The following is a 26,863-nucleotide window of genomic DNA, read 5'->3' on the forward strand; positions in this document are numbered from 1 at the left end:
TTGTGTGATAAGAACGCAATTATCTTTTAAAAGGTTTTATTCTGTGTTGGAAACAAGCATCCATAGAGTACATCCATTATAGGCTGTTATTACATATTTTTTACATTTATCAGTAACAGTGTGCATTGGAGTTGATATATATATATTGGTTGATATTTAATTGTACACACACATTTTCTCTGCTTGTACATATAGATTACCATTGTTGTAACGCTCACTTAAAGACAATCTTTAAAAACTAATAATTGAACAATGTAATCTTTAGCAAATCTCCAAATGAATATCCATTGTTCATGCTGTAATGGCTAAATTCACTTTTTTTAGTTTTATAAACTAACTTGTAGTTTTATTATCCATTTAATAAAATAATAGATGTTTTTAAATCTGCCATTTAATCAGCAATAATATGAAAGTAATGATCAGCCGGAATGTTAGTACCGGTGCATCCCTAAGGAAAACGAGGGATAATCCTGTATGAAGACAGATGCTTGTTTTCTATGTTAGGTGCACTCAGTTATTAACCAACACATCATTTTCCCACTTTTATAATGTATTGTTATTCAATACTCGTGTGTCAGTGACTGTAATTCAATCATTAGGCATATTTATATTTTAAACGTTTTATATTTAGGATTTGCCTATGATAACAACATGAGCAAAACATGTCACTTGTCTTGTTTTAAAGATAAAGTTCAAACTGTCAGATCTGCTGTTGTTCAACATATTTCAGTGAAAAGCCCGGTTTCGGTGTGGATGGCAGGAGTATTGGCACGATCTTCCTGGTTGGTGTATCCTGACATTTGTCCCACACGTCATGTCGATCAAGACCACAGACCCACATCAAACCGTGACAACATCAACTGAAATCCAGCATGTCTGGTCTTGTCAAGCGTGCCATGCTTATGTCGGCATGTGTCGTCACATCTAAAGAGAGGAAGACACAAGTATTATGTGCGTATAACACTTTTCCATTGATAAATTATTTAATTATTATGACACATTATGACACAGTACTTAGTTCAATCACAGTTTATGAGTACATGATGCCAGAACCAACGTGACAACCGTCCTGTTTACACACAATCAAGACCATTAGAGCTGAATGTCTTCAAAGATTAGAAGTCTTCAAAGTGGCTTTAACACACCAACACGGCGGCCGTTGCTAATGTATTAATAAAGAAGTGCACTGATTCGTGGGACATGTGGAAATCTGACACACTGCGAGTTGATCCCGCCTCTCCTGAGTAAAATACACTTGCAGACGGGAGAGAGTTTCTGTTCCTAGAGTTGTCTGAGGGAGTCCACGCTCACACACTCACACACTCACACCTCGCGCTCAACTCACACTGACTGACAGCTGAACGCAGCGAGAGAACACAGAGCCAGCATGTCTGAGAAACAGCCAAGGAAAGAAGGGAAAGGTGGAAAGAAAAAGGATAAGGACTCGAGCTCCCCGGAAGGTAAGCTCTGCTGTGCTGAGGTGTGTGTGTGTGTGTGTGTGTGTGTCGAGGGTTCGGGTGCTGGGATGGATTGACAGCTCCAGTATTGAGCAGATTTCAGTAGTTTCTGAGCTCGTGAGCTGCTCTTTCAGGTTACAGGTGTTGCGATCCACTGTGATGTTTGAGCGCATGCGACTCTGTCAAGCGAGAAAGGGCAGAAATGTTTGTAACCATTAACACGACCCACCGGTCTGGTGACTTAAAGGAGAGAGTTTCCCGCCTGTCACACCGGCGGTCCAACGCTTCAATACACACCTGGAGAAAAGGCATTACAGCATGTGTTTTACAGTACTTTAGTTTGAACTTCATTTTTAAGTTATAAAAGATTCAACTAGGACATTTTTTGAAGTCTGTTGTACAGCCAATTTTGATTATACCCAAAAATTTAAGGCAGCAACTGAACTTAAGTTGTTCATTTGAAGTAGGGGACATTTATTAGAAATATAAATGACGTTTATTAGCATAAAAATTTGAGATACATTTGAATTGGGAAAAGTGTAATGTGAGAAGGTCTCAGTATCTGTTGTGTCTCCTTCACTGTATTGACAGCAGGACTGGGGCTTCATCAGCTAAACCTGAAGATCATGTTCTCCAGCATTAATGCTAAATAACTCTACAATGCTAAATTCACTGTTTATTTCTAAGTTTAAATTCGATTTGAATCTCTGATTTTCAATGTGGTCTGAGCCCCACTGTATGTCACTGAACACACACTTTTGATTATTAAGTTATTAATTAGGTTATTGATTATTAAGTATTAACGTTACATGTGACACGAGTTAAAAGTTAGTGAACGCTTCATTCACAACCTACTTTTATTGTTATTTCTGCATGTGTTTGATGAGGAGCGTGACGCACGGCAGAGCGTCTGAGCGAGTGGATTCTGTGAATGATCTCTTGCTGAATGATCACTTGCACTGATTCAGTTGGAGCTCATGTTGAAACACGCTCGTGCCAGCTTTAGACGATCCTCAGCCGGATGAAATGCGTCCTGCTCGCTGAGTCTCATGTGTATAAACATGTGAGGAATTATTGTGTTTGAAGTATTTGAACTCTTGATTCACCTTTAAAAATGTCTGAACATATCTTTCCATGAGATATAAAATATCAAAGCAACATTTATCTATTGTAAAGAAAGATAGCACTTGCATACTTTGAAATGAAAACATAATTTGAAATGGTCAAAAATAGATCTAGTGTTTAAAATGAAGACCGGAGTGTTGTGGCTCTCTTTGGTTGTAGTTAGTCTATGGTTAATGTGATTTCGGTACAGCTGTGGTTCCTCGGCTTGGACACCTGTGTGAATCTGAGGAGAACTGACTTCATACATTCACCAAAACACCTTTAATAATCCTCCAGTTGAAGGCAATGTCAAGATGTTTCTCTAACGGGAGTTTGGTTCCCTCTTTAGCTATGATAGTTTTAGTCTTACTATAGGAAAAGATCTCTGATAGAAGCAGGATCTGGCGGATCCGTCCGTCTGAAGCTCATATTAGATCATGGATTTCTCCACTGGAATGTGGACCCTGATCCGACTCAATTTTGCGGCCTGAAAGACAGTGTAGGAGTTTCCCCAAAGGGAACGCGTCCGTGACACACAGAAACAGCTGGACGGGCAGCGCCTGGACTCTGAGACCGCGAGGAAACACAAATAACGGGATTCACTGTTATCCGTCCATGATTTTATCAGGTTAAAATACTGAGAAAAAAGAAAAAGAAGAGAAAAAAAGTCACTGTTTGGATTTCAATAGGCAAATGCTTCAGAGTCTATGACTGGATCATTATTGCAGTGATTATTATGTTTCTAGCATGTTATATGTTTGGCATCAGTTCTTCTAACACTATTTGATGGAGTGTATAGCTTTTCATTTCTTAAACAACCATGTAGGAAACACATTATAACCATATTTCAGGATGACAATGCCAAGATTCATCAGGCTCAGATTGTGAAGGAATGGTTGAGAGGAGCGAGAAGAATCATTTTCACCTCTGAGTCCAGATCTTAAACTCACTGAGAGTGTTTGGGATGTGCTGGAGGAGACTTTACAGAGAGCTGGACTCTTGCACTGACAATACCAGATCTGGACAGAAAATTGATGCAACTCTTGATGGAAATAACATCACAACATTTATATTTGGCCCATCAAGCAATAGCCGTCATTTCACCGTCTCTAGGTTAACTATAGACCCGATATAGTCCGGCTATGAGTAACACACTTCTAGCCAAAATAACCTTGAATTTACTGTAGTCACATGTCGTTTTTGCCAAAATAACTGGCGAGATGTACGATATGCCATCATGTTAGCAAAGTAAACAGTGATTACAAGGTGTTTGGTTTCATTTCTTCACTCATTTCATTTCTTTGTTATCTAATTGATGACTAGTCTATTCTTGGTCTATGGTTTAGACGTCTATTACATTTTCACTGACCGCCCAAATCTTTCCTTGTTTTAGCCTAGACGTCTGGGGTGTGTTTGGATGGCTATTAGACGTCCGCTTGCTGGACATGATGTGTTTTCTACATGGTTGTTTAAGAAATGAAAAGCATCTATTAGTGTTAGAAGAACTGTTGCCAAACATATAACATGCTAGAAACATCATAATCACTGCAATAATGATCCAATCATAGACTCTTAAACCAATTTAAATCCAAACAGAGACTTTGTTTTTGGCCTGGCAGTGAATATTACACATATATAACGCAGCAAGAGCAAGGAAGCCCATGAGTGAGGTTTCTCCTGAGATGAAGCACGTCTCTCTGTATTGCTGTCATCACTGTGCTATGCAAAAGATTCTTGTTATTAAAAGCACCTTGTCGACCGGAAGTGTTGAATGATAAGGCAACAAGATTTTTAAGCTGCACGCTTTATCATTTTGTGCTGGGAATAGGGCAAACAAACACCTTCAGGTTCAGCAGAAATCAGTGCTTCTGTTAGATTAACCAGCCCAACAACTGAAGAACACATTTACAGAGTAAATCAAAATCTCTGTGTTAGCCACGTATGAGAGCAGACAAATAATGTGAGTTGGTGCATTAAATAGCATATTCAGATCAATATACAGAGAGTTATTTTAACCATTCCTAAACAAATCTCACTATAATCAGCACAGCAACATTTAAGGGGGAAAATCTCTCCGTGCGTTTTTTGCTGGGAATATGCCAAAGTCGGAGGGAAGCTGCAGTTGGGACAAACAAGAGTTTAACACAAAAGGATTTTCTGAATAAATGGAATTGAGTTATCTGTAGGTCTCTTCAGACTTGAGTGTTCACTGCAGTATCACCACCTGCTGGTGCGGACTCATAACTTCACTCATGTTGAGCATCGGGACGTCCTCCATCAGTCTTTCCCCCAAAACTCACTCTCACGGGTTTAAGTAGCCGTGTAAATGCGGTCCTACCGATGCTTGTTTTGTTTATATAACTTTAATTATAGGGTAACACTCTAGATTAGGGAACACCATTCACTATTAATTAGTTGCTTATTAGCATGCACATTGTCTGTTTATTAGTATAAAGCACATATTAATGCCTTATTCTGCATGACCATATTCTACATCCCTTAACCCTTCCCCATACTTAAACATAACCACTACAACAACATCCTTACTTACTGTCAAAAAGCAGTAATTAGGAGTTTATTGAGGGAAACTCCTAGTTAGTAGTGAATATGTGTTCCCTAATTTTAAGGGTTCCCAAATATAGTGACTAACCCTACCATTTAAAGTAAACATGCTAAACGTTATTTAGTTTAGTTGTGAAACATTTTCAGCTTTGTCCTGTTGTGTTGTTTCTACTCTAAACTATAAGGCATGTTGTTCTCCCTCTCATTCTTTAAGAAACATGTCATGACGTACGCATGCTTTTATTCTGGGTCATGCCCAGGGCGAGCTTTCACTTATTTGTTTTACATGACATCACACTATATTTTACTGATGTGTGTTGTCACACTGTCACATAGGAACTCGTTATTAAACAACATATTCGAGGTTTTTCAGCAGAATTTAAACAAAATGATAAAGTTACATATGTAGAAACCAAACCAGTCACAATTTTTTTTTACAATTTGTTGATTATAAATATTGCAATTAATTGTATAAATGTACTGTATAATACGTGCCCTGGCCTGACATTTATGAAAAATACTTTTTGAGAACACAGTTCAAACTTTAGTTTAAATCTGCATTCATTATATTGTGTCAGATATTCCACAATGTTACTATATATTGGTTATGAATAAAAAATAAAATCCTAATTTAAGCAAGTTTTTGTGTTTGGGGCCAACATGCAAACCACTGCTTGAGGAACCAGGGGTGTAACATTGGGTGAGGTGGAGGGTTTTAGCAGAGTCCCAGTTTTCCTTCTGAGGAAGAATTTATCCCAAACCTGATCCCAAACCAGCCCGAATTTTGTCCGCCTGCCCAAACCAATTTTGACCGGCACACTCAAATTCAAAACCGCCCAATCTGGCGACACTGCCGAGAGGACAGCAAAGGGGAACATTTTGATCATATTTTGCTCATAAAATGAAGCCTATTAACTTTTAAGATTGTTTGACATTATTTTCATGACAATCAAGAACATTCTTCGTATCAAACCCCCCTACATTAAAAATATAATTACAGTAGAATAGGTGGCATACGGTGAAATAATATTAATGTATTTTATTACTAATAAGTTATAAGTTAACTTTGTTTTATCACTGTGGGTAATTTCTGTCTTCTGTTTTGTGTGTTTGTTTCAGCCGAACCGAAGTTAAAGGACCTGCGGAGCGTGACCGTGCAGGATGGGAAAAAGACTGTATTTAAGTGTCAGATCGTGGCGGGGAACCCAGTGCCCAGCCTCAAGTGGTACAAGAATGGGCAAGAACTCACAGGCAAAAACAAACCCAAAAGCATAAAGATTAAGGAAAGGAAAAAGTAAGTTCCTTCTGTTCATTGTTTTGCTCAAGCTGAATGAAGATTTGGCTTAACGGATATCTGCCGTGTGGCGTACAGTATGTGGACAGGTGTTTGTCAAAGTTTAACCCAGTAAAACCAAACAGTGCTGAGGTTCTCCCTCCTCATTACATTCGTAACCTTGAGGACTGTGTTGCGGTTTTGAGAAGAAATACTCAGATGTTACTCATGATGATGCATACGTTGCTAATGTTTATCTTGAATTGCAGTATAAACAACCAGCATTATGTAACTTTCCACAGGGGGAAAATATCCGAGCTATTGATCAGGAAGTCCACAGAGGGAGATGCTGGGATATACACCTGTGAGGCAGTCAACAACCTTGGAAAAACAAATACCACAGCGAGCCTAACCATCAGCAAAAGTAAGAATGCATCCTTTTCTCTAGCTTTCAAATCAATGATGTGTAAATCGGTGGCGAGGGCCACAGAAGGGCCAGGGTGACCCCGACCCACCCAGAGTGAAGACACAAGATACTAATGGAAACTGTAAAATCACCACATCTGTTCTGTATATATAGTTTGTAAAGTACATTTTTACAAATACATATAACATCATTGCATTTTCCGCACAACCACAATTTCTATGAATGCAGTGCGAGGAGCGATGAGTGGTGTTGCTCAACAAATGCTGTCTTTACTGTCGGCTCTCTCTTATATGTAGCCCTTCTCGTGTAACCTCGTTCTCGTGGTTCTCTTCATCCTAAATGGCTCATTTGTCTCTCATATTGTCAAGTCTGATTCAATCGAGGGGAATCGGCTCGTCCTCAGACCTCATGTAGCTTTGGAAAGCCTGAGTCATTCGTTTGGACTGTTCTTGTAAATGAACAAATCTCAAAAAGATTTTGAGTCCTCGTGTGGCATTGCATGTCTTTTTTGTCTTTGACTCAGGGACTGTATATAAATTATAGTTTTTTGTTGTCATTTTAAATATATCCTTGCGTTTCTTATTGATGTTTTCACCCTAACTTTAATTCTTCATTAATTTAAAAGCTCACATTGATATCATAATCATTCTAGAGCATCTCATCTCCTCTGTGCAACACCAGGTCAGTTTCTGTTGGTTAAACTTGTTTAAGACTTAATTACATTGATTCCAAGCAACTTTATGTGCTTTAGAAGTTCTGTCTTCCTATTCCCGAGCCTGAAGACCAGAACATCAGTGTGTCCTTCAGGTCAAAGAGCACTTCAGGCACCCGGATGATGCTCTTATTTATCAGGAATGTTGGACACTTCATGCACTCAACAGTTCTTACATAGTAGAAGTATGTGATAAACATATAGCAATGCACTTCAACAGCCAAAAACACTGTAGCACACTGCAAAAAATGCTTTTCTTACTTAGTATTTTTGTCTTGTTTCCAGTCCAAATAATCAAAAAAATTCTTAAATCAAGATGCATTTACTAAAGTTGTAAAATGCCATAAGATATTATGTCTTGTTTTCCGGGGGAATTAATCCAAATTAATTGAGTTTTTGATCAAAAATGAATCAAGCTAAATTATTTGTCCATGGGGTAAGAAAAATAATGAATTAATATTTTTCTTACCCCATGGACAGATAATTTTGCTTGTTTTAAGCAAAAACTAACTTAATTTTGATTAATTCCCCCAGAAAACAAGACATAATATCTTATCTAATTTGACTTATCTAGTAAATGCATCTTGATTTAAGAATTTTTTTGATATTTGGACTGGAAACCAGACAAAAATACTAAGTAAGAAAAGCATTTTTTTGCAGTGCATTGTGGGGAATTTTGCATGGGCAAACACCACAGAAAAATCTACTTAACTCGTTCTTATTTACATCCACAAATGTAACACAGCCCCAATTGTGATATTGATCATTTACGGGATCAAAAACAGCGGGTCATGAATATCTCCTGAAAGCTAAATGGGGTTTCTCCAGCTCAGTCGCAACATTGCAAAAATGATCAGTTTTCTGCTCTGTCATCCGGCTTCTTAATGCCTTTTTTCAATTAGTGAGCAGTGCATTTGAATGATTGCCAAAAGAGAAAAGTACGAGGTCTTCTGTGTCTTCCCTCAGGCATTAGAACAGCAACGACCGGCCAGTCTGTTAATGTAAATTACTGTAAACGTCCTGATATTGATGCCTTACAAACCTGGTAAAGAATCAGGTTATCTGACAGAGCTCAGATCATTGCGGAGGCAGATTTCTCTCATTGTAGGTCATGATTTTAGGATGTTAAACTAATGTGACGTAGTTTAACATGCTGTGCTCATTGCTCTGCTTTCTCTGCGAAATGCACAATAAAATGCAAACGCATGCAGCCCCGTTTCTAATATCCATCCACAAACATGAACGAGATTTCAGCTGAGGGGGCCAGACTTTTAAAGACCTCATTTAACCGTACTTTAAGGCTTTGTAGAGAGGATATGGTGTTCAACAGTGGTCAGTTATTGTCTGTGAGTTAGAGACAGAGCTTACAGTCGTATACCCGGAACTGAATGAAACCCTAAATCCAAGGCAGAATCTCTGAACGTATGGATCTGCATTTACACTTTATTGATTTGTGGGATTTGGTCGGAGTAGTTTCCCCTCAGGTTCTCCATGAATGCGGTCCTCTCTGGTAACGTGAGACCGCCGGCCACCATTAGACTCTTCCTCGTGGACTTCCACCAAATTCATCAAAGCTTCTCATTTGACCCATTTCAAGGAAACTGCATCTCTCCATTGCACTGATGGCACGTCTGGTATTATATTGCAGTTGATCACAGCATGCTTTTCAAGGACCACCTTTTTATCGAAACTAAAGTTCCATCCACAGAGCTGATGATGGATAATGACAAAGTATCTCAGTGAAGAATAGACTTTCTTAGAATTGTGAATATAGAATTATGTGCTTTTGTTTCTTTTTGCTAAGATATACAAAGCTAAATACGAATGCCACTCATCTTTTACAGTAAGGGTTTAGTCTCATTCTGTACACCAGATTCGGCTATTTACCGGAGTCACAACCACGTTTTAAAATGGAGCTGTCTTTAATAATCTCTCCACAAATATATCTCTGTTCACTCGTCATTCTCAAAACATTTCATGTGTACATACATAGCCATAGTTCATTTGAACTCCTCAGGCCTGTTCACACCTGGTATGAAGATGCGTTTTGATCGATCGGATCACAAGTAGACGAGAGACACATTCCCATTTACCTCTGGTGTTTTGATCCGTCTCTTTTGTCCACTTTAGACTGCTTTTGTCCTGATTTCTTTGAGGTGAGGGCCTATGGGCGAGTAAATGTATGGTTTCTTTCAGATCTTTAGATCTAATGGACAAATAAGCTTGCGCAATTTACATATGAACGCAACCGGAGACAACAGAAAAACATACGGAGAACATCAGCTTTATTTCTGCTCTGACAGCCGAAGACCAGCCGAACACAGTGAGTGTGTGTTAGAAATCAGGAATGGTGAGAGAACATTGTGCTTGGTATGTTTTTCATCTTCAAACCAAACTTGGGTCTCCAACAGTCAAAGTTTAAGTCCCGTCTGGCTAGAGCGTTTCCCATAATGTTCACGCGTTAGGCCAGTAGACGGAGATAAGACGGTCTTTAGTGGATGTTTGAACACATGAGTGTTTTCACTATGGAAGCAATCCGGTCAAATGTGTTTTCAACTACCTCTGGAAGTGGTCAAGAGTGGACAAGCTCAAAGCTTTTTAGACCCCGTTTACACCTGTATTAGTGTCGTCCACTTGAGAATCCGATCGACCAAACGCATCTTAATACCAGGTGTGAACAGGGCCTTAGTTTCTCTGAAGCAAGCATCCTTTGTGCCTCCAGCAGCGGTCAAGACCTCCACATAAACTCAAAAGAAAGTTCAGATGGGAATTACATTTCCACACAATGCTGGTGGATGTAAAAAAAAACAGTTGGTCATTTGTCCGGGAACTTTCTAATGGGAGGTGGGAGGAAAACACTGACATTTCCGTTTTTGGACCGCAATAAAATCACACACTAGCACCGAAAAATGCTGAAATGACATCATGGCCCCATGTAAAACAATTATGAGTGACATTTTAGGGCCGTTTTCATGTGTGTTTTGTCTCAGCAGAGCTCCAGTGGCTATATATGAGCTCATGCGTAGATGTTTCTGCTGTCGTGTGGTCTGGATCAGTAAAGTCCAGCTGTACTGCAGGATAAGACTCGAAAGATGTCATATGTGTGGTATTTGGATCCAGTATCATTCATTACATTTTCTGTCTGAATGTTTTTGTAAGTGGTCATCTGAACAGGTCAGGTTTCAATTACAGTGTCTAGACAGGTCTGTGGAGGACTGCCATTTAGTGATAGACAAAATATGAGGGAATAACAAGAGATTAGAGAAATACAGTAAATGTTGAAGGCCAAACCGGATCTGAGTGAAGAACATCTTGGTGGTTCACCGGTGTTGTGGTGGGTGGTTGCCAAGGCCTTGCTGTGCAGTTGCTAGGGTAGAGGTCAACCGATAGTGGATTTTACTGATAACGATAACGCACCGTTTTGTGTGTGTTCCTTTAAATGCAAATGAGCTGCTGCTCCCGGCACAGGGGGCGGAGCTTCAAGAGCTTGTGTCCTTTTACCGCACACACACATGCACTGAAAATGTCAAAAACTTTTAGCGTTTTATGTTCAAACCGGAGTCAGACAATGATGGAGAGACTCAAGAAGAAGTGACAACATGTAGAAGCAACAGGACATTTCTGAATGGTTAGTTGATGAATTTATGTAGCTTATGTGTAGTTATCTTCTAGTCATTGATTAGCATATTCTGTCATGATAATCTATAAATTCAGGGGGCGGGGTTTATGTAAATTCTAGGGTTGGTGATGTCACTAACCCGGGAGGAATGTGGTGTAGTCTCTACCAGCCGTTTGTTGTAGTCCTTAAAAAGCAATTTCTTTAAAAGCAAATATCTCCCTTTGCTTTGAACTTTGAGCGTTGTAACTTTGCAGATGTTGTTTATGCTCAAACAGCAACATTACACACTAACTAAAGTTAGAAAAGTTCAACCTTAATCAACCACCCCTTTAACTGTTTTTTAAATAATAAAATTCAGCACTATTTTACGTGGAGCATTATGTTTGTTTTCATTCAGTATCCATTTTGAAATCTCTCAGTGTTGCATCAGTGGCCAAAGAGCTGCGGCTCAACATGCAAATACTGGAAGTGTTGCTGTCAGCAGTCTCCCTCCTCCAATCTCTCCGAGAGTTGCCATGACAGAACTAGCTTTAAATATGCTACTTCTTTGGCTAATAAATGCATGGAAGTGACCAGCTGGATATAAATAATAATGCAAATAGATGGCAACAATTGTGACAGTAGACATTTGGGTCAGATTTACGCCTGTTTTTGTCACATTGTTTTAACTTCTTGAGATACTACCAATGTTAGCGTCCTCTCAGCCTTGGCTAATATACTGCTGTTCTCCACTAATGCAGCATCTAGGCAACAGATTAATTACTGTATAATGATATGAAAACATGAACTGATATATATAACACTGAGTTTAGATTTAGACCTATATTGTATTTATATAAAGCGTTCACAGGCAAATTTGCTTTATGTATTTCCCCGGCGTCAAAATCAGGCTCATATAAATGTCAGGAAACTGGATTCCTGCTGCGTGTCAATATCCATGATCACTGGATCTTCGGTAAGTTGTAAGGAACACTACTGTATATCGAGTCCAGCCTTTAGTTTAAACTGATAATAATTAGTTTTACTGGCGTTTCCACTATTAAATCCAGTCACGCAGCAGCTCTTCTGCCACTCGGTCCGGCAAATGGGGCGTGATCCCGCAGGAAAGTCAGAGTCAGGGTTACTGTAGTACTGTAGGTGTGGAGGAGTTACTGCAGTGGACCAGTGCAGACAAGCTCTTTGTCTTTAGTGGTCTCTGTCACGCCACACTCTTCCCACTGAAAGCCGTTTGGGAACAGCTCTGAAGGAGGGAACACACTGCACCTCCAGAACGCATGAATAATTACAGCACGCTGAGTGCTGCGCACTGCAGCAAGATCTCCAGAGTTTGGCTTTATAGAAGCATCATTATAAACTGACTAATGCTTCAGTAAAGGGCTTCAGGAGAGATCGCTGCCGTTTCTTTCATTGTTTATCTATTTTGGCCTTGAAATAATGGATAGAAACATGAATGAAATGAATTTGATTTTTAGTTATAGTTTGATGCACAAGCCGATACTGTTCGTCATAGTCACCTTATGTTGCGACGCAGAAGTGAGCTTTGTTCTGTGAATGTGTGGGTACTTCTGATTCATTTGCCGATATAGAGTTTTGTGAAATGAAATTATTTGTTTTATTATGGCCATCTCTTGGGAAGTCATTCAGTAGAGAGAGAGAGAGTGTGTGTGTTTAAGTGTGTGTGAGATGGATGGTCCTGCGCAGCGGCTCCAGTCGGGCGGGCTGTTGGAGGTGAGGGCATGAACACACAGTCAGACGTGACGCTGTGTGTGTGTGTGTGTGTGTGTGTGTGTGTGTGTGTGTGTGTGTGTCTGACTCCAGTCTCTCTGCTCATGACAGCACAGGAGAAAAGGCCTCTCTATTTCTGTAAAAGCTCCTCAGTGTTGGTGCGTCAGCAGAGAAAGGCACCGTTATTGAATTGGTGCCCGAGACCTTGTTCCGTGTTTGTTAATAAAACTCTTGCCTTGACGTGTTTGGCATGAGAAGCGTCTCATCTCCTAATGCAGCAGTAACCCTTCACCTGCCAAACCCATGCTTCACCTTACCGATCACACACTCTTCCAGGTCACATCTCTGAGTCCACATTTCAGTCCTAAATAATTCATTCAACTTCCTCTAAGAAGGGCTTAGAATTGACCTCATTTCACATTTTGAAAACTCAGTCAAGAAGGTCATTTTTCTGCGTTCATAGTTTTTATTGTACTGTTTATCATAGTAACTCTGAATGCATTGATCTTTACTATGTGAGCAATATAATATTTAGTGGTTCTTATACTTAGATATAGTCATCAAAGTCAAGACAAAATTGTGTTTGTTTTCTAGTGGCTAAAGATCTGTATGTTAGGGTGTTAGTATTATTACTAACACCCTAACATACAGGGCCCGTATTCATAAAGAATCTTAATGGAAAGAGTAGGTCCTAGTGACAAAATTCTAAGAAAATTCTTAGAAATGTGGGCGTTTACTCTTAAAATTAAAGAAAAAATCCTAGTAAAGAAAAAAGTAATTCAGAAAGCATCTTAACCCTTAAAAGAGGTCTTAAGGTCAAAATTGTTAGGAGCACGGACGAGGACTTTTAAGAGGCTTAAGACAAGAGTTTCTTTAGCAGAGGAGAAAATGGCAGAAAGACGAAGAGGGAGAAGAAATGTGTTGAAGACAATGAATAACAGTGAGTTAATAAGACGCTATAGATTAGATCGTGCAGGGATCATGTTTGTGACTGATCTTATTAGAGACACGCTAACATCTCCGACACAGCACAGAAATGCCATAGCGCCAGAAATGAAAGTAATCACTACATTACGATATTTGGCAACTGGGAAAATTCCATGTTTGATACATTAAAACCAACATTCAAACCACCACTTAAATAGACATGCCAGCAATCAGTGTAATTGGAAAGAGTGGAACAATTTTTATCATTCTAAGCCAATCAAATACCTTATAGGAAATTAACAGCATGGTAAATAAAATAGAAAGGATTTATATACACATAGGTCTATACACTCACCTAAAGGATTATTAGGAACACCTGTTCAATTTCTCATTAATGCAATTATCTAATCAACCAATCACATGGCAGTTGCTTCAATGCATTTAGGGGTGTGGTCCTGGTCAAGACAATCTCCTGAACTCCAAACTGAATGTCAGAATGGGAAAGAAAGGTGATTTAAGCAATTTTGAGCGTGGCATGGTTGTTGGTGCCAGATGGGCCGGTCTGAGTATTTCACAATCTGCTCAGTTACTGGGATTTTCACGCACAACCATTTCTAGGGTTTACAAAGAATGGTGTGAAAAGGGAAAAACATCCAGTATGCGGCAGTCCTGTGGGCGAAAATGCCTTGTTGATGCTAGAGGTCAGAGGAGAATGGGCCGACTGATTCAAGCTGATAGAAGAGCAACTTTGACTGAAATAACCACTCGTTACAACCGAGGTATGCAGCAAAGCATTTATGAAGCCACAACACGCACAACCTTGAGGCGGATGGGCTACAACAGCAGAAGACCCCACCGGGTACCACTCATCTCCACTACAAATAGGAAAAAGAGGCTACAATTTGCACGAGCTCACCAAAATTGGACAGTTGAAGACTGGAAAAATGTTGCCTGGTCTGATGAGTCTCGATTTCTGTTGAGACATTCAGATGGTAGAGTCAGAATTTGGCGTAAACAGAATGAGAACATGGATCCATCATGCCTTGTTACCACTGTGCAGGCTGGTGGTGGTGGTGTAATGGTGTGGGGGATGTTTTCTTGGCACACTTTAGGCCCCTTAGTGCCAATTGGGCATCGTTTAAATGCCACGGCCTACCTGAGCATTGTTTCTGACCATGTTCATCCCTTTATGACCACCATGTACCCATCCTCTGATGGCTACTTCCAGCAGGATAATGTCACAAAGCTCGAATCATTTCAAATTGGTTTCTTGAACATGACAATGAGTTCACTGTACTAAAATGGCCCCCACAGTCACCAGATCTCAACCCAATAGAGCATCTTTGGGATGTGGTGGAACGGGAGCTTTGTGCCCTGGATGTGCATCCCACAAATCTCCATCAACTGCAAGATGCTATCCTATCAATATGGGCCAACATTTCTAAAGAATGCTTTCAGCACCTTGTTGAATCAATGCCACGTAGAATTAAGGCAGTTCTGAAGGCGAAAGGGGGTCAAACACAGTATTAGTATGGTGTTCCTAATAATCTTTTAGGTGAGTGTATAATGTGTGTGTGTGTGAGTGTGTGTGTGTGTGTGTGTGAGAACGGTCAAATAGGCAAAATTACGCATGTAATTTCAAAGTGAAGGCTTAGAATAGACCCTATACTTAAAATCACTTTTTATTTTTTTTCCTTCTTGGACAACCAACCAATCACAGTCTTCAAAAGATTGTGTTATACATAGCAACGGGGTCAACCCCGCCTCCTTACTAAGATGAACGTTTTTGGCTTTTCCTTACTCAGAGTTGCTCTCAGATCGGTCCCGAATCGCTTTTAAGCTAAGACTCCTACGTAAAAGTTTTTAAGCTAAATTAAGAGTTTTCTTAGAGGATTCTTAGAATCTTTATGAATACGGGCCCAGATCTTTAGCCACTAGAAAACAAACACAATTTTGTCTTGACTTTGATGACTTGTTCATTTTGGCACGCTTGGGACCCTTTTTGGCACCTATCCCACATTATTAAGCCAATGACCTTCAGTATATCTATTATATGAGGTTATGCTACATATAATCTTTAAATGTCATTTTGACAGAATGGATTGTAAATTTTCCATCATTCTCTAATTTTCTACACAAGTGTTGTCATTGTCCTGATGAAAATGACATAGCCGTTTGCTATTTCCCTTCAATATGTTGATTTCATCTTTATATATTTAATATGAACATATTCAGTAATTAAAAATGACAATCCTAGTCCTATGGGGTAGCTTATTTTAAGAAGTAGCTTTCTGAACCCCTGGTGTCCTCCTTCACCAAGCAGATGTGGTGTTACAGTAGCGGGTTCACGTCACAGCTGTCTCTAAACTGTGTTTGGAAACATGTTAAACATTCTTTTAATAAGGAATGTGTATGAGTTTCTCTTCAGTTGTTCCTGAGTAGGACATTAGCATCTGTCCATATAATGCGAGTCCACTTCCTCTCTGCTGTGAGAGTTGAGGGGTCACGACTGTTGACCTGACCTTATGACCCCGCTGCATACACACACCTCGTGTACATTTGATTCCCAGCCTAATGGCAATGAGACGTGGGACAGCTTAACAGGCCTGAGGGGACCTAAAGCCCTCAGTATCTGCTTCATTTACCCCTGCAGGGGCTCTTGCTCGATGCCACGTGTTGTGTGGTCACTAATCCCAGCTCATCTGATAATGGTAACAAGTCATCCGTCCACGTCAGCGTGGGACGGCTTAGTTAATGCTAGTGGAAAAGCAATGTGTATATTTGTGTGCGTAAAAGAGTGAGTTTGAACGTCATCATTTAAACATCATTCAGAAACGTACACAGACGGCGATGATGCCAAGGATGAGTCTGAATCTCACTAATCTGTCACACAGATGGTCTCTGTCTGGGTTAGGATTTGGAGACCCTCATGTTTCAAACAGGTGAATGAAAATGAAACCTGTCAAGTCATATTTTATCCCAAAATTAAAACAAAAAATGTGTTTTGCACAAAGAAAAGGAATTTTTTTGGTGACATTTTTGTGACCTCCTTAAATTCTGAACACTGTAAAGCAAAAAAACGAATAGTTTTGTTTATTGTACGTTTCATTTAAGCTGATTTTAATAAGAAAATGTTTGTAATGTATTATAGTGATGAAAATCTGATGATAATTATTATCAAAAGTAATGGGAAAAAATCTGGATGAGAAGTGGGGGGACAATGTCATGAAAATCTTAAATTAAATTAAAATTCATTCATAAGAATAATCATTTTAAAAAAGCATCTTAAGCTTAACTGAAACAAAACTGATTTAGAAAGTTTAGTTTCAATGTGCCTTATTTTATTAGCCTGTTTTATCTTTGTAATATTTAGCATGTTTCATATTGAGCATCATTCAGCCTTTTGTTATATAATCACTTTACGCTCCCACATTATATAATGACCTTCAAGATAAATCCCACTGTGTTAACTGTGCAATCGGCTTCAATTTGAGATCACGGAAGCAAATGAATCTAATGGCAATGAAAGATTAGTACTGAACGACTTGAACTACATAATAGTGATAAAAACAGTTCATTAGTAAAGCCCTTGTTCTTACACTGTGTGTTAGCACAGCTGACGTGTAAAGAAAACGCCTCATTAAATGAAAGCACACTGATTTCCGGTGTGGCTGCACAGTATTCCCTCTGGAGTCTGTTCCTCATTCAGTATTTATTGGTCCTGGATGGGGGTTCTGGCCCGCCCGCGATCCCTCGGCCCCTGAGTCAGCGTTCCTGCAGCATGTGGAGGCAAATGTGATTATACCACAGTAAAGGGCAAACTGAATATATACACACATTACTCAAACAAATCAATTTATCATCCATATCAAATTTATTCAATTTTAACATCCATTCATGTTTTCTTGTCATTTATTATCAGCGCTGTTATTATCTGCAGTGTTTTTTAAGTAAAGATAATACTTAAAATCTTAAAGTCAGTTACAACGTCTGCCAGAAGTTTAAGCATTAGACTTCAGATCTCCTCAAATTTGTAATATGAAATATTATTATCGTTTGGAAAGTTGATGAAATGTTGTGTGGTATAAAATGCTTTATCTAAAACTATTTTAAACAACAGTTTTTGAATTATTTTATAATTATTATGCATGCAGGCTCATATTGATTTAATGAAAATTATGAATATTTGTCGTTTGTAAAATAAAGTGTTTTTTTTTAGTGTCATTGTTACATAAACAAAGCAAAAATGGTGTGCAGCACTTAAATACACATTTTATCTCATACATTCATATCAATTGTAACCTGAAATCTTTAAAAAAGTCTAACTATCTACTCATGCATATATATTGTAATCGTGTCTACCATCGCCCACCCTGCCTTCTAGATACAGTATTGGTTATTAGCCATTAAAAAACATATCACTCGACCACTAATAGAAAGAATAGCAGCATATTCCCCTGAGAAAGCGTCCCATCAGTGTGTGTGTGTGTGTGCGTGTGTGTGTGTGATACAACTCTATCCTCATCCACAGCAGAATCAATGACAGAGAGAGAGAGAGAGAGAGAGAGAGGGAGAGAGACACTGTCTCATTCGCTGCCGTTCTTCCTAATTGGATCAAGTGCAGACTTGCCCGACTCTCTGCTTTGTGTTTGTAGTGTGAGAGGAGAGAGCCACCAGACAGAGCGTGTGTGTTGGTGTGATGGATACAGAGAGGGAGAAAGAGGAGGGGTATAGGAAGGGGTGTGTGTAATCTTCACTCCGATCTCCTCGTCCTTCCGTGTGCCTCTGCGTGCAAGTCTGTAACGACCGGCTTTTGCTCCGTGGAGCCGGTGCTTTGATGGGACACACACCTGCAGCTTGTGGATGATTCGGGCGTTTCGGACAGCGTGATCCTCAGCCCTGCCCCCAGGTGAGCACTTAACTCTCTCCGGACCTCTCGACTCGCTCCGAGGCGGATCCTCCCCGGGGTGCTCACACACACACTGCTTCCCGAACACATGCCTTATTTATAGCCTCACTGCCGGTGTTTTTCCTCCTGCTCCTGTGGAGACCGTGAGCACGACCTGGGTGACAGAAATTAGAAGTCTTCCTCTTCCTCTTTAGTAACGAGGTTAGTCAGTCAGTTGAGCATCGTGTCCGAGTCCCTTCCCCCTCTCCTGATAATGGAGAGATCACTTCATGAGGCAGTAGAGCGAGCTCTGCAGCTCGTCTGATCCTGACACACAGAACCGGAGGGAGAGATGCAGTCGGAGGACATCTCGGCCGGGCTCGCGTCTCAAGAGGCTCCTTCAGAAGCGCTGTCCGAGGTCTCCACGAAAGAGACGCCCGAGGAGGCGGAGGAGGACGTGCCGGGAGACGGCGAGCAAGGTCCTTCCGGATGCGTGCCTTTGCCTTGCTGTGTGTGCCTGGATCTGGAGCGCGTGAGTAACTGCGTGCGCTCGGAGAAGATCTGCATCTTGCCTATCCTGGCCTGCTTGCTGAGCCTGGCTCTCTGCACCGCCGGCCTCAAGTGGGTCTTCGTGGACAAGATCTTTGAATACGAGCCACCCACCCACCTCGATCTCAAACGCATAGGACACGATCCCGTAATAAACTCGGACTTTACTCAGAATCCGGTATCAGTCTCCGCTTCCACGGCCAGCCCGTCTGTCCCGGGACAGCCCAAGGTGTTTGTGGAGGGGGGGTCCACGGCCGGCCCCGTCGAGGTCTCCTCATCTAAAGTGGCTGTTTTAACACCCACTGCAGCAGTGACTGTTCACATCAACTCTGTGTCTCCACCCAAACCCAAGAGCACCTTCAAACCTGTCCAGAATGCCACCAGTGCAAACCAATATCCAACTCTGGAATCTAACGAAATTGTTCCAAAGACATGTAAGTACACTCTGTGTTCACTTTGGGGGGGGGGCATGAAAATGTTAAAAGTTTAAGTTTAGGTCTAGTTATGAAGTCTCTGCCTTGAATAATGTAAAAGGTTATGTGTGTACCCCTGACAGTCCGCTCATACAGGATCAAAGAACATAAATTGTTAAGTAACTTGTTTCCCCGTGAGGTAAGAGTCGGATGTGTAGGATGTAGTGTAGTAAGCAGACGTGTTGTATCTTGCTGCACACTCCTGTGACTAAGCCCTGAAAGCATAACTAACCCGAGATGGGCGCTGATAGTGACGCAGACGCCCCTTTGAAGCTGCCTGTCAATTACTGTGTAAAATCCGAACGCATGAGTGGCGTCGGCACACGAGTGTGTGATCATGCAGTGTTGCTGCAGTGAGGAGGACACTTCCTATTGGCTCTGCTCCATCTCAAGGTCAGAGTCTCCACACAGACTAGCCGATACCCTTCCACAGAAAGATGATCGCCAGTAATACTATCTGCTCTCCACCGTGACTTTGAGAGCCTGAAGAATTATAATGGCTGGAGGACTGCCAGGCTTCCACTCTCGGATCTTGAATCTCCTTCCCTTTCCTCTTTCCTCTTTTTCCTTTTTTTTTTTTTTTTTGTTGATCATCTCTAGCACTTTTAGCAGTGTGCAGCGATGCACTGTCATCCTGAGAGAAGTTTCCTGAAGCCAGCCTGATAGCGAGGCTGAGAATGTGTCTGCAGGTCATTATGCAAACATAGAGCCAAGCCCTTCAGTTCTCTGCGACTGAGATTCCTACTTTAATCCATTTAAAAGATTGCATTATCTCACCTCATCTGTCTGAGGTTAAGACAGCTGCTTATGTGAAATACTGAGCTATTACAGAATTAAGAGCTGCCGGATGTCTTTGGGAGATCTTAAATCACACTTCTAGCCTTACATGTGATGGAGACATATTTGTAATGGAGAATGTGGTGTCAGGGCGGACACAGTATTTAATATGAGAATGAAAACGGATTTGTGCAGGACATTTTTTTGGCTGGAAATGTACTACCGTACTACAGTATAATCAATGTACACAACAGTACAACTTATTGTACGTCTATCCCTAACAGCTTAATTTAACATTTTTTTAATTTGTGTTAAATTATAATAATTGTGGCCGGACTTTACAGTCCATTTTTTGCTGAGACCTCTGAGACCTTTTTCCTGAGATCTTCCATGCCTCGATCTTCATAACCTCACTTCACCCCAGCGTTGTGCTTCATTAGGCTGCGGATGCACAGTTTGCTGGGATCAAGTGCTGCTGGGAAGCTCAGAGACCCTCCCACTGCAAGCACTGGGATCAATCGTCTGGGTCTGAAATGGAAATGCAATCGTTTTTGTGGACATTTCAGTCTAAATCAATAACAGACAGCAGATCAACTGACTAACAAGGAAGCTTTAGTTAAAGTGATTCTGAGCCTGATGAAATACATCACGCATTTTGTGAAATGAAAGATCAGGACAGAAATATAATGAGAGGCAAATGCATCATGGGTGCATATATGTGATGCTCTTACAGTACAGGCCAAAAGTTTGGACACATTACTATTTTTTTAAATGTTTTTGAAAGAAGTTTCTTCTGCTCATCAAGCCTGCATTTATTTGATCAAAAATACAGAAAAAAAAGTAATATTGTGATATATTATTACAATTTAAAATAATTGGTTTTCAATTTATTATACTTTAAATTATCATTTATTCCTGTGATGCAAAGCTGAATTTTCAAGATCATTACTCCAGTCACATGATCCTTTAGAAATCATTCTAATATTCTGATTTATTATGAGTGTTGGAAACAGTTTTGCTGCTTAATATTTTTTCATAACTTGTGATACTTTTTTAGGATACTTTGATGAATAAAAAGTAAAAAAATAAAAAAATAAATAAATAAAGCAGCAAATGTTTTAAAAATAGAAATCTTTTGTAACAGCAATATACACTACTGGTCAGTCATTTGGGGTCAGTCATTTTTTTGCGTTTTTTTTTTTTTATTCAGCAAGGATGTGTTAAATTAATAAAAAAAATGATAGTAAAGAAGATTTATATTATTAGAAAATATTTTTTTTATTTTGAATAAATGCAGTTCTTTTTAACCTTTTATTCATCAAAAATATTAAGCAGCAAAACTGTGTCCAACACTCATAATAAATCATCATATTAGAATGATTTCTAAAGGATCATGTGATAGACTGGAGTAATGATCCTGAAAATTCAGCTTTGCATCACAGAAATAAATGATAATTTAAAGTATAATAAATTGAAAACCAGTTATTTTAAATTGTAATAATATATCACAATATTACTTTTTTTTTTCTGTATTTGATCAAATAAATGCAGGCTTGATGAGCAGAAGAAACTTCTTTCAAAAACATAAAAAATAGTAATGTGTCCAAACTTTTGGCCTGTACTGTATATTCTAACCATGCAATTCATTTAATTTTACGTCCTTCGTTGTACTAATCCATTACATGTACTGTGCATTAGCACTCAAAAGCCCATGATTCTATGAAAAGAAGCTCATTGAAAGTTTTTTCAATAGTTTGTTAGAAATAGTTTGTTAAATAGAAATTGCTTTACTGCACAATATTCCCAAATACAGAGGGATTTTTGCTGTTTAATGGGAAACAGTGAACTCTGATCTCTCAGTAGGATGTGAGCTTGTAAGTGGAAAATAGTGAATTTTGTCAATTGTATGTGCCAAGCTGCAGCTGTTTGCATGTTGTGTAGAGTAATATTGACTTGATTCTCACAGTGCTGGATTACTGTAATGGTTCTGAATACTGGTACACATGCTGTCTGTGGGCCAACCTAGTAATGCTGCCTTTACTAGATTAGTATTAATGTGAGTTTTGTCAACTTTTTCGCATTTGGTAGTTTAGCAAATAAACCATCAAGAACGATTTTTGTACATGTATGGGAATCTTAGTTTGCTAAATAGTTATTTGGAGATGAACTAAGTTCCTGATGAAGGTTCTTCAGATCAGTGTGTTGGGATGAGCTCCTCAAAGCACCAGTACATGGAGGATAGCAAGGTCTTACACACAGTTCTCCTTCAGCATCAGACAGAAGTCACAGCTTCATCTGCTCGTCAAGTCAAGTCAGCTTTATTTATATAGTGCTTTTTACAATACAGATTGTATCAAAGCAGCTTTACAGAGATAACAGGAAAATAATGCAACAAAGTTTGTGTCTAGAAGAAAATAGCGTCACGGTCCAGCTTAAGAAAGTTCAGTGATGGTTCATTTTTGTTGTAAAAAAAAAAGTTATTAATTTAGTCATATATATACAGTACCGGCCAAAAGTTTGGACACATTACTATTTTTAATGTTTTTGAAAGAAGTTTCTTCTTCTCATCAAGCCTGCATTTATTTGATCAAAAATACAGAAAAAAAGTGTAATATTGTGATATATTATTACAATTTAAAATAGTTATTTTTCAATTTCAATATACTTTAAATTATCATTTATTTCTGTGATGCAAAGCTGAATTTTCAGGATCATTACTCCAGTCTATCACATGATCCTTTAGAAATCATTCTAATATTCTGATTTATTATGAGTGTTGGACACAGTTCTACTGACTAATATATTTGATGAATAAAAGGTTAAAAAGAACTGCATTTATTCAAAAAAATAAAATAAAATTCTAATAATATAAATCTTCTTTACTCTCACTTTTTATCAATGTAACACATCCTTGCTGAATAAAAGTATTGATTTATTTCAAAAAAAGAAAGAAAAAAATCACTGACCCCAAATGACTGACCAGTAGTGTATATTGCTGTTACAAAAGATTTCTATTTTTTTTAAATTTGCTTATTTTTAATTTTTATTTTTTTTTATTTTTTTTATTCATCAAAGTATCCTAAAAAAGTATCACAGGTTTTGAAAAAATATTAGGCAGCAGAACTGTTTCCAACTTTGATAATGAATCATCATATTAGAGTGATTTCTAAAGGATAATGTGATAGACTGGAGTAATGATCCTGAAAATTCAGCTTTGATCACAGAAATAAATGATACTTTAAAGTATAATAAATTGAAAACCAATTATTTTAAATTGTAATAATATATCACAATATTACATTTTTTTCTGTATTTTTTATCAAATAAATGCAGGCTTGATGAGCAGAAGAAACTTCTTTCAAAAACATTAAAAATAGTAATGTGTCCAAACTTTTGGCCTGTACTGTATATATATATATATATATATATACTGTATATAGCCACTCTGGAGAAAACCGTGATGTCGTCGTCCAGCTCAGTTCAGTTCTCATATAATGGTGTCAATGCAGGCAGATCAATATTACTGTTGAATATTAAATTAAATGTCCCTAACTAAGCAAGCCAAAAGCCAATGGCGACAAAGGCAAAAAAAAAAGGCGACATTGGCGAGGAACCAAAACTCCACCAGTGACAGAATGGAGAAGAAAAAAGATTGACTCTGAATTTGTCATGTGACTGGTCTAGTGTGTGTGAGCTCAGGTATAGTTCAGCCTCTCGACATCAGAGCTCACTGCTGACCTGGACTATAGATAGGCAGCGCTATCTGTCTTCACTCTCGTATATATTTTAGGATGCCTTGTGCGAACGACTGATGATTCAGATCTAACTGCAGTATTTCACTGGGACTAAAGCCAAGAATCAGGCTTGGTCTGTCTACAGTGCTGACAATGTGTGGAAACAGCACTGGAGGTCCATACATTTCCCCTGGGATTAGTGATCAGAGGCATTATAGTTTGGATGGCTGAGTCCTTTGTTGTATATTTTTAGGATTCAGATTTTTTTTTAATCAAATGTAAGGAAATTCAGGTTGAGCCTTCTGTTTGCACACACTACATCTGTGCTGTTCTGTGATACAGTATTGATGAACACATTAGCTTATGCTAGTAGACAGTGAAATACTGTACATGATAGTAAACATACAAAAGCCATAGGTCTCTATCCTGTAAAGTGTGCTGCTAATGAATGCACAGCTCTGTGAACTCATTAAATAATGTATGAATAACTTCCTATGGACTCCTGATGGCTTTATCGACCAGTGCTACGTGTCTCGCCAACCTTTTAAAATGTCTTCCTTATGATGTCACAGACTCGCTTCACATCATCACCGTTGCCATCAGATCTCGAGGACATAATGGAGATGATTTATTACTTATCAGCGAAATAAGACTTGTTTCTGTGCTGTGATTTTGATATCAGTTATCAGGTTTCATGTTTCGAGAACACTTACTGTTGTTTTCACTCTTTCTGTTTTAATTAAGCTGTTCATTTCATCACTGGGTCTGTTCTCGTGCTGCTTTTGCTCAGTGTGACGAGGTTCACAGAGAGTTCACGCCCCGCTTTCAGTAGATGAGCGACACCTTTTACCTCGAATAATGAATGTCTTATGGATTGTTTTTTAGCTAGACAGGAAAGGTTTCGTCTTTTTAATTGCAGCCACTGTTGTGTTTTATTGGCCATGTGATGTAAATGCCAATATGTTTGATTACCTCTATTTTTTGGTGTCTTCAAACAGGCAATACACTATCAGAGTTCTTCTCAACTGGTTTCAAGGATCCATTTTTACAAAACCCATGTAATCAATATTTTCTTAAAGGTGCACTATGTATCTTTTTTGTAGTCAATAATTTTATAGTAATAATCTTAATCTTATAATCTTTAATTAATAATCAATAATCTTATAATTGAGTCAATAATCAATCAATCTTTCTTCCAAAACATGTTTTTGTCTTACCCTGATTCACTATGGTAAGTCTATTATAGTGTTTATACTTTAGACATGTTAGGATGGTTTTCGTGGGATATTGCGTACAAACGTCTCTCATCTGTGCCTGTCCCGTCATATCCGTAAACAGTGAGTGTGTGTGAGAGTAACCCAAATTATAAATGCATCTTTACCTGTGCACATAAATGTGAACTGGCAATGGGGATAATGTGCTATAATAGCATGCAGCATGTAAGCATACATCATCTTTTATTAGCTGTGTCTCAGGCGTTCCCTGTCCCATGAGGCCCATCTGAACGTGGTTTGAAATGTTTCATGAAGCTCATAAAGTCTCAGCACCAGTCTCACACACACACACACACACACACACACACACACACACACACACACACACACACACAACACCCCAGGACACGGCAACAACGTGTTTCAAACACCACAATGAGTTATCTTTCTCCATCAAGCCCATCGCAGGATCTCAGAAGAGCTGTGTTGCATTCAGTCTAGCATGAAGGTAAAGTTTAATTTTCATAATTCACATCGCATTGATCACAGAGTGTTATTAACCCCTTCCATTCCTACACCAAATCCAAATCCAAACAGTGTATAGAGATGTGATTGTGAAATGGGGGGGTTGATGAATTCATTACTGTAATGGAGAGAGACCAGCTGAGGCAAACATCTCTGATTTAATTACGCTGGAATGAAGTGGCATCTGGCAGTTATGAGGAAGGTAGCGGTGCCGTCCCGAACAGAACCCTCTAATGGCCCGTTCGATCCAGTGACTCAGCACATAAATTATAGTCTTCTGATAATATATGCTGGACATCTGTCCTTAAAGTCTTTGAGTCAACAGCTTCCGCCTCACAAATGTCCTTGCTTTAGATTTTTGCTGAAAGCAATTTTTCCTGTCAAAATTTGAGCAGCACACAGTTGCGCATTGTTAGACACACACACTCACACACTCACACACACACACACACACACACATACATACATACACACACACACACACACACACACACACATACACACATGCACACACACACACACACATGCATGCACACACGTACACACACACACACTCACTCACACCCACACGCACACACACACACACACGCACACACACACACACACACACACACACACACACACACACACACACACACACACACACACACACACACACACACACACACACACATGCACACACGCACTCACGCACTCACTCACACACATACACATACACACACGCACATATTTAAAAAAAAATATTAAGATGTGTTCACTCACATATATTTAAAATGTAAACTTTTCTAGAAAATGAGACCAGCACGAATACAAAGAGGACATTTGAACTTGGCAGAGATTTGTCCAGAAGATTTTTCTCTATAGTACACACTCCTTTAAGTCATTAACCCATATTCT

At 39.2% G+C, this 26,863-nt stretch overlaps 1 protein-coding gene and 1 long non-coding RNA gene across 9 annotated transcripts in view; one reads left to right on the top strand and one right to left on the bottom strand.

Moving 5' to 3' along the window:
- The window catches only part of LOC309488925, a 63,122-nt gene extending 37,802 nt beyond the window's left edge, over window positions 1–25,320 (bottom strand). The window contains exon 1 of the long non-coding RNA XR_014202297.1: window positions 21,845–25,320. This is a non-coding gene — a long non-coding RNA (uncharacterized lncRNA). The remainder of the gene's footprint in view (window positions 1–21,844) is intronic.
- Window positions 1–26,863, top strand: part of nrg1 (neuregulin 1) — a 90,208-nt gene that overhangs the window by 29,238 nt on the left and 34,107 nt on the right. For 6 of the 8 annotated variants that reach the window (XM_082157339.1, XM_082157343.1, XM_082157341.1 and 3 more), the window contains exons 2-3: window positions 6,243–6,417; window positions 6,699–6,820. In XM_082157339.1, coding sequence (XP_082013465.1) covers window positions 6,243–6,417; window positions 6,699–6,820 — 297 coding nt within the window. Of the gene's footprint in view, window positions 1–274; window positions 1,461–6,242; window positions 6,418–6,698; window positions 6,821–18,037; window positions 19,678–26,863 lie in introns of those variants that run through there. The other 2 variants (XM_082157346.1, XM_082157345.1) reach the window with 2 other exon arrangements.

The sequence above is a fragment of the Leuciscus leuciscus genome (genome assembly GCF_965113295.1).
Source record: "Leuciscus leuciscus genome assembly, chromosome: 24".
Taxonomy (NCBI): Eukaryota; Metazoa; Chordata; class Actinopteri; order Cypriniformes; family Leuciscidae; genus Leuciscus; species Leuciscus leuciscus.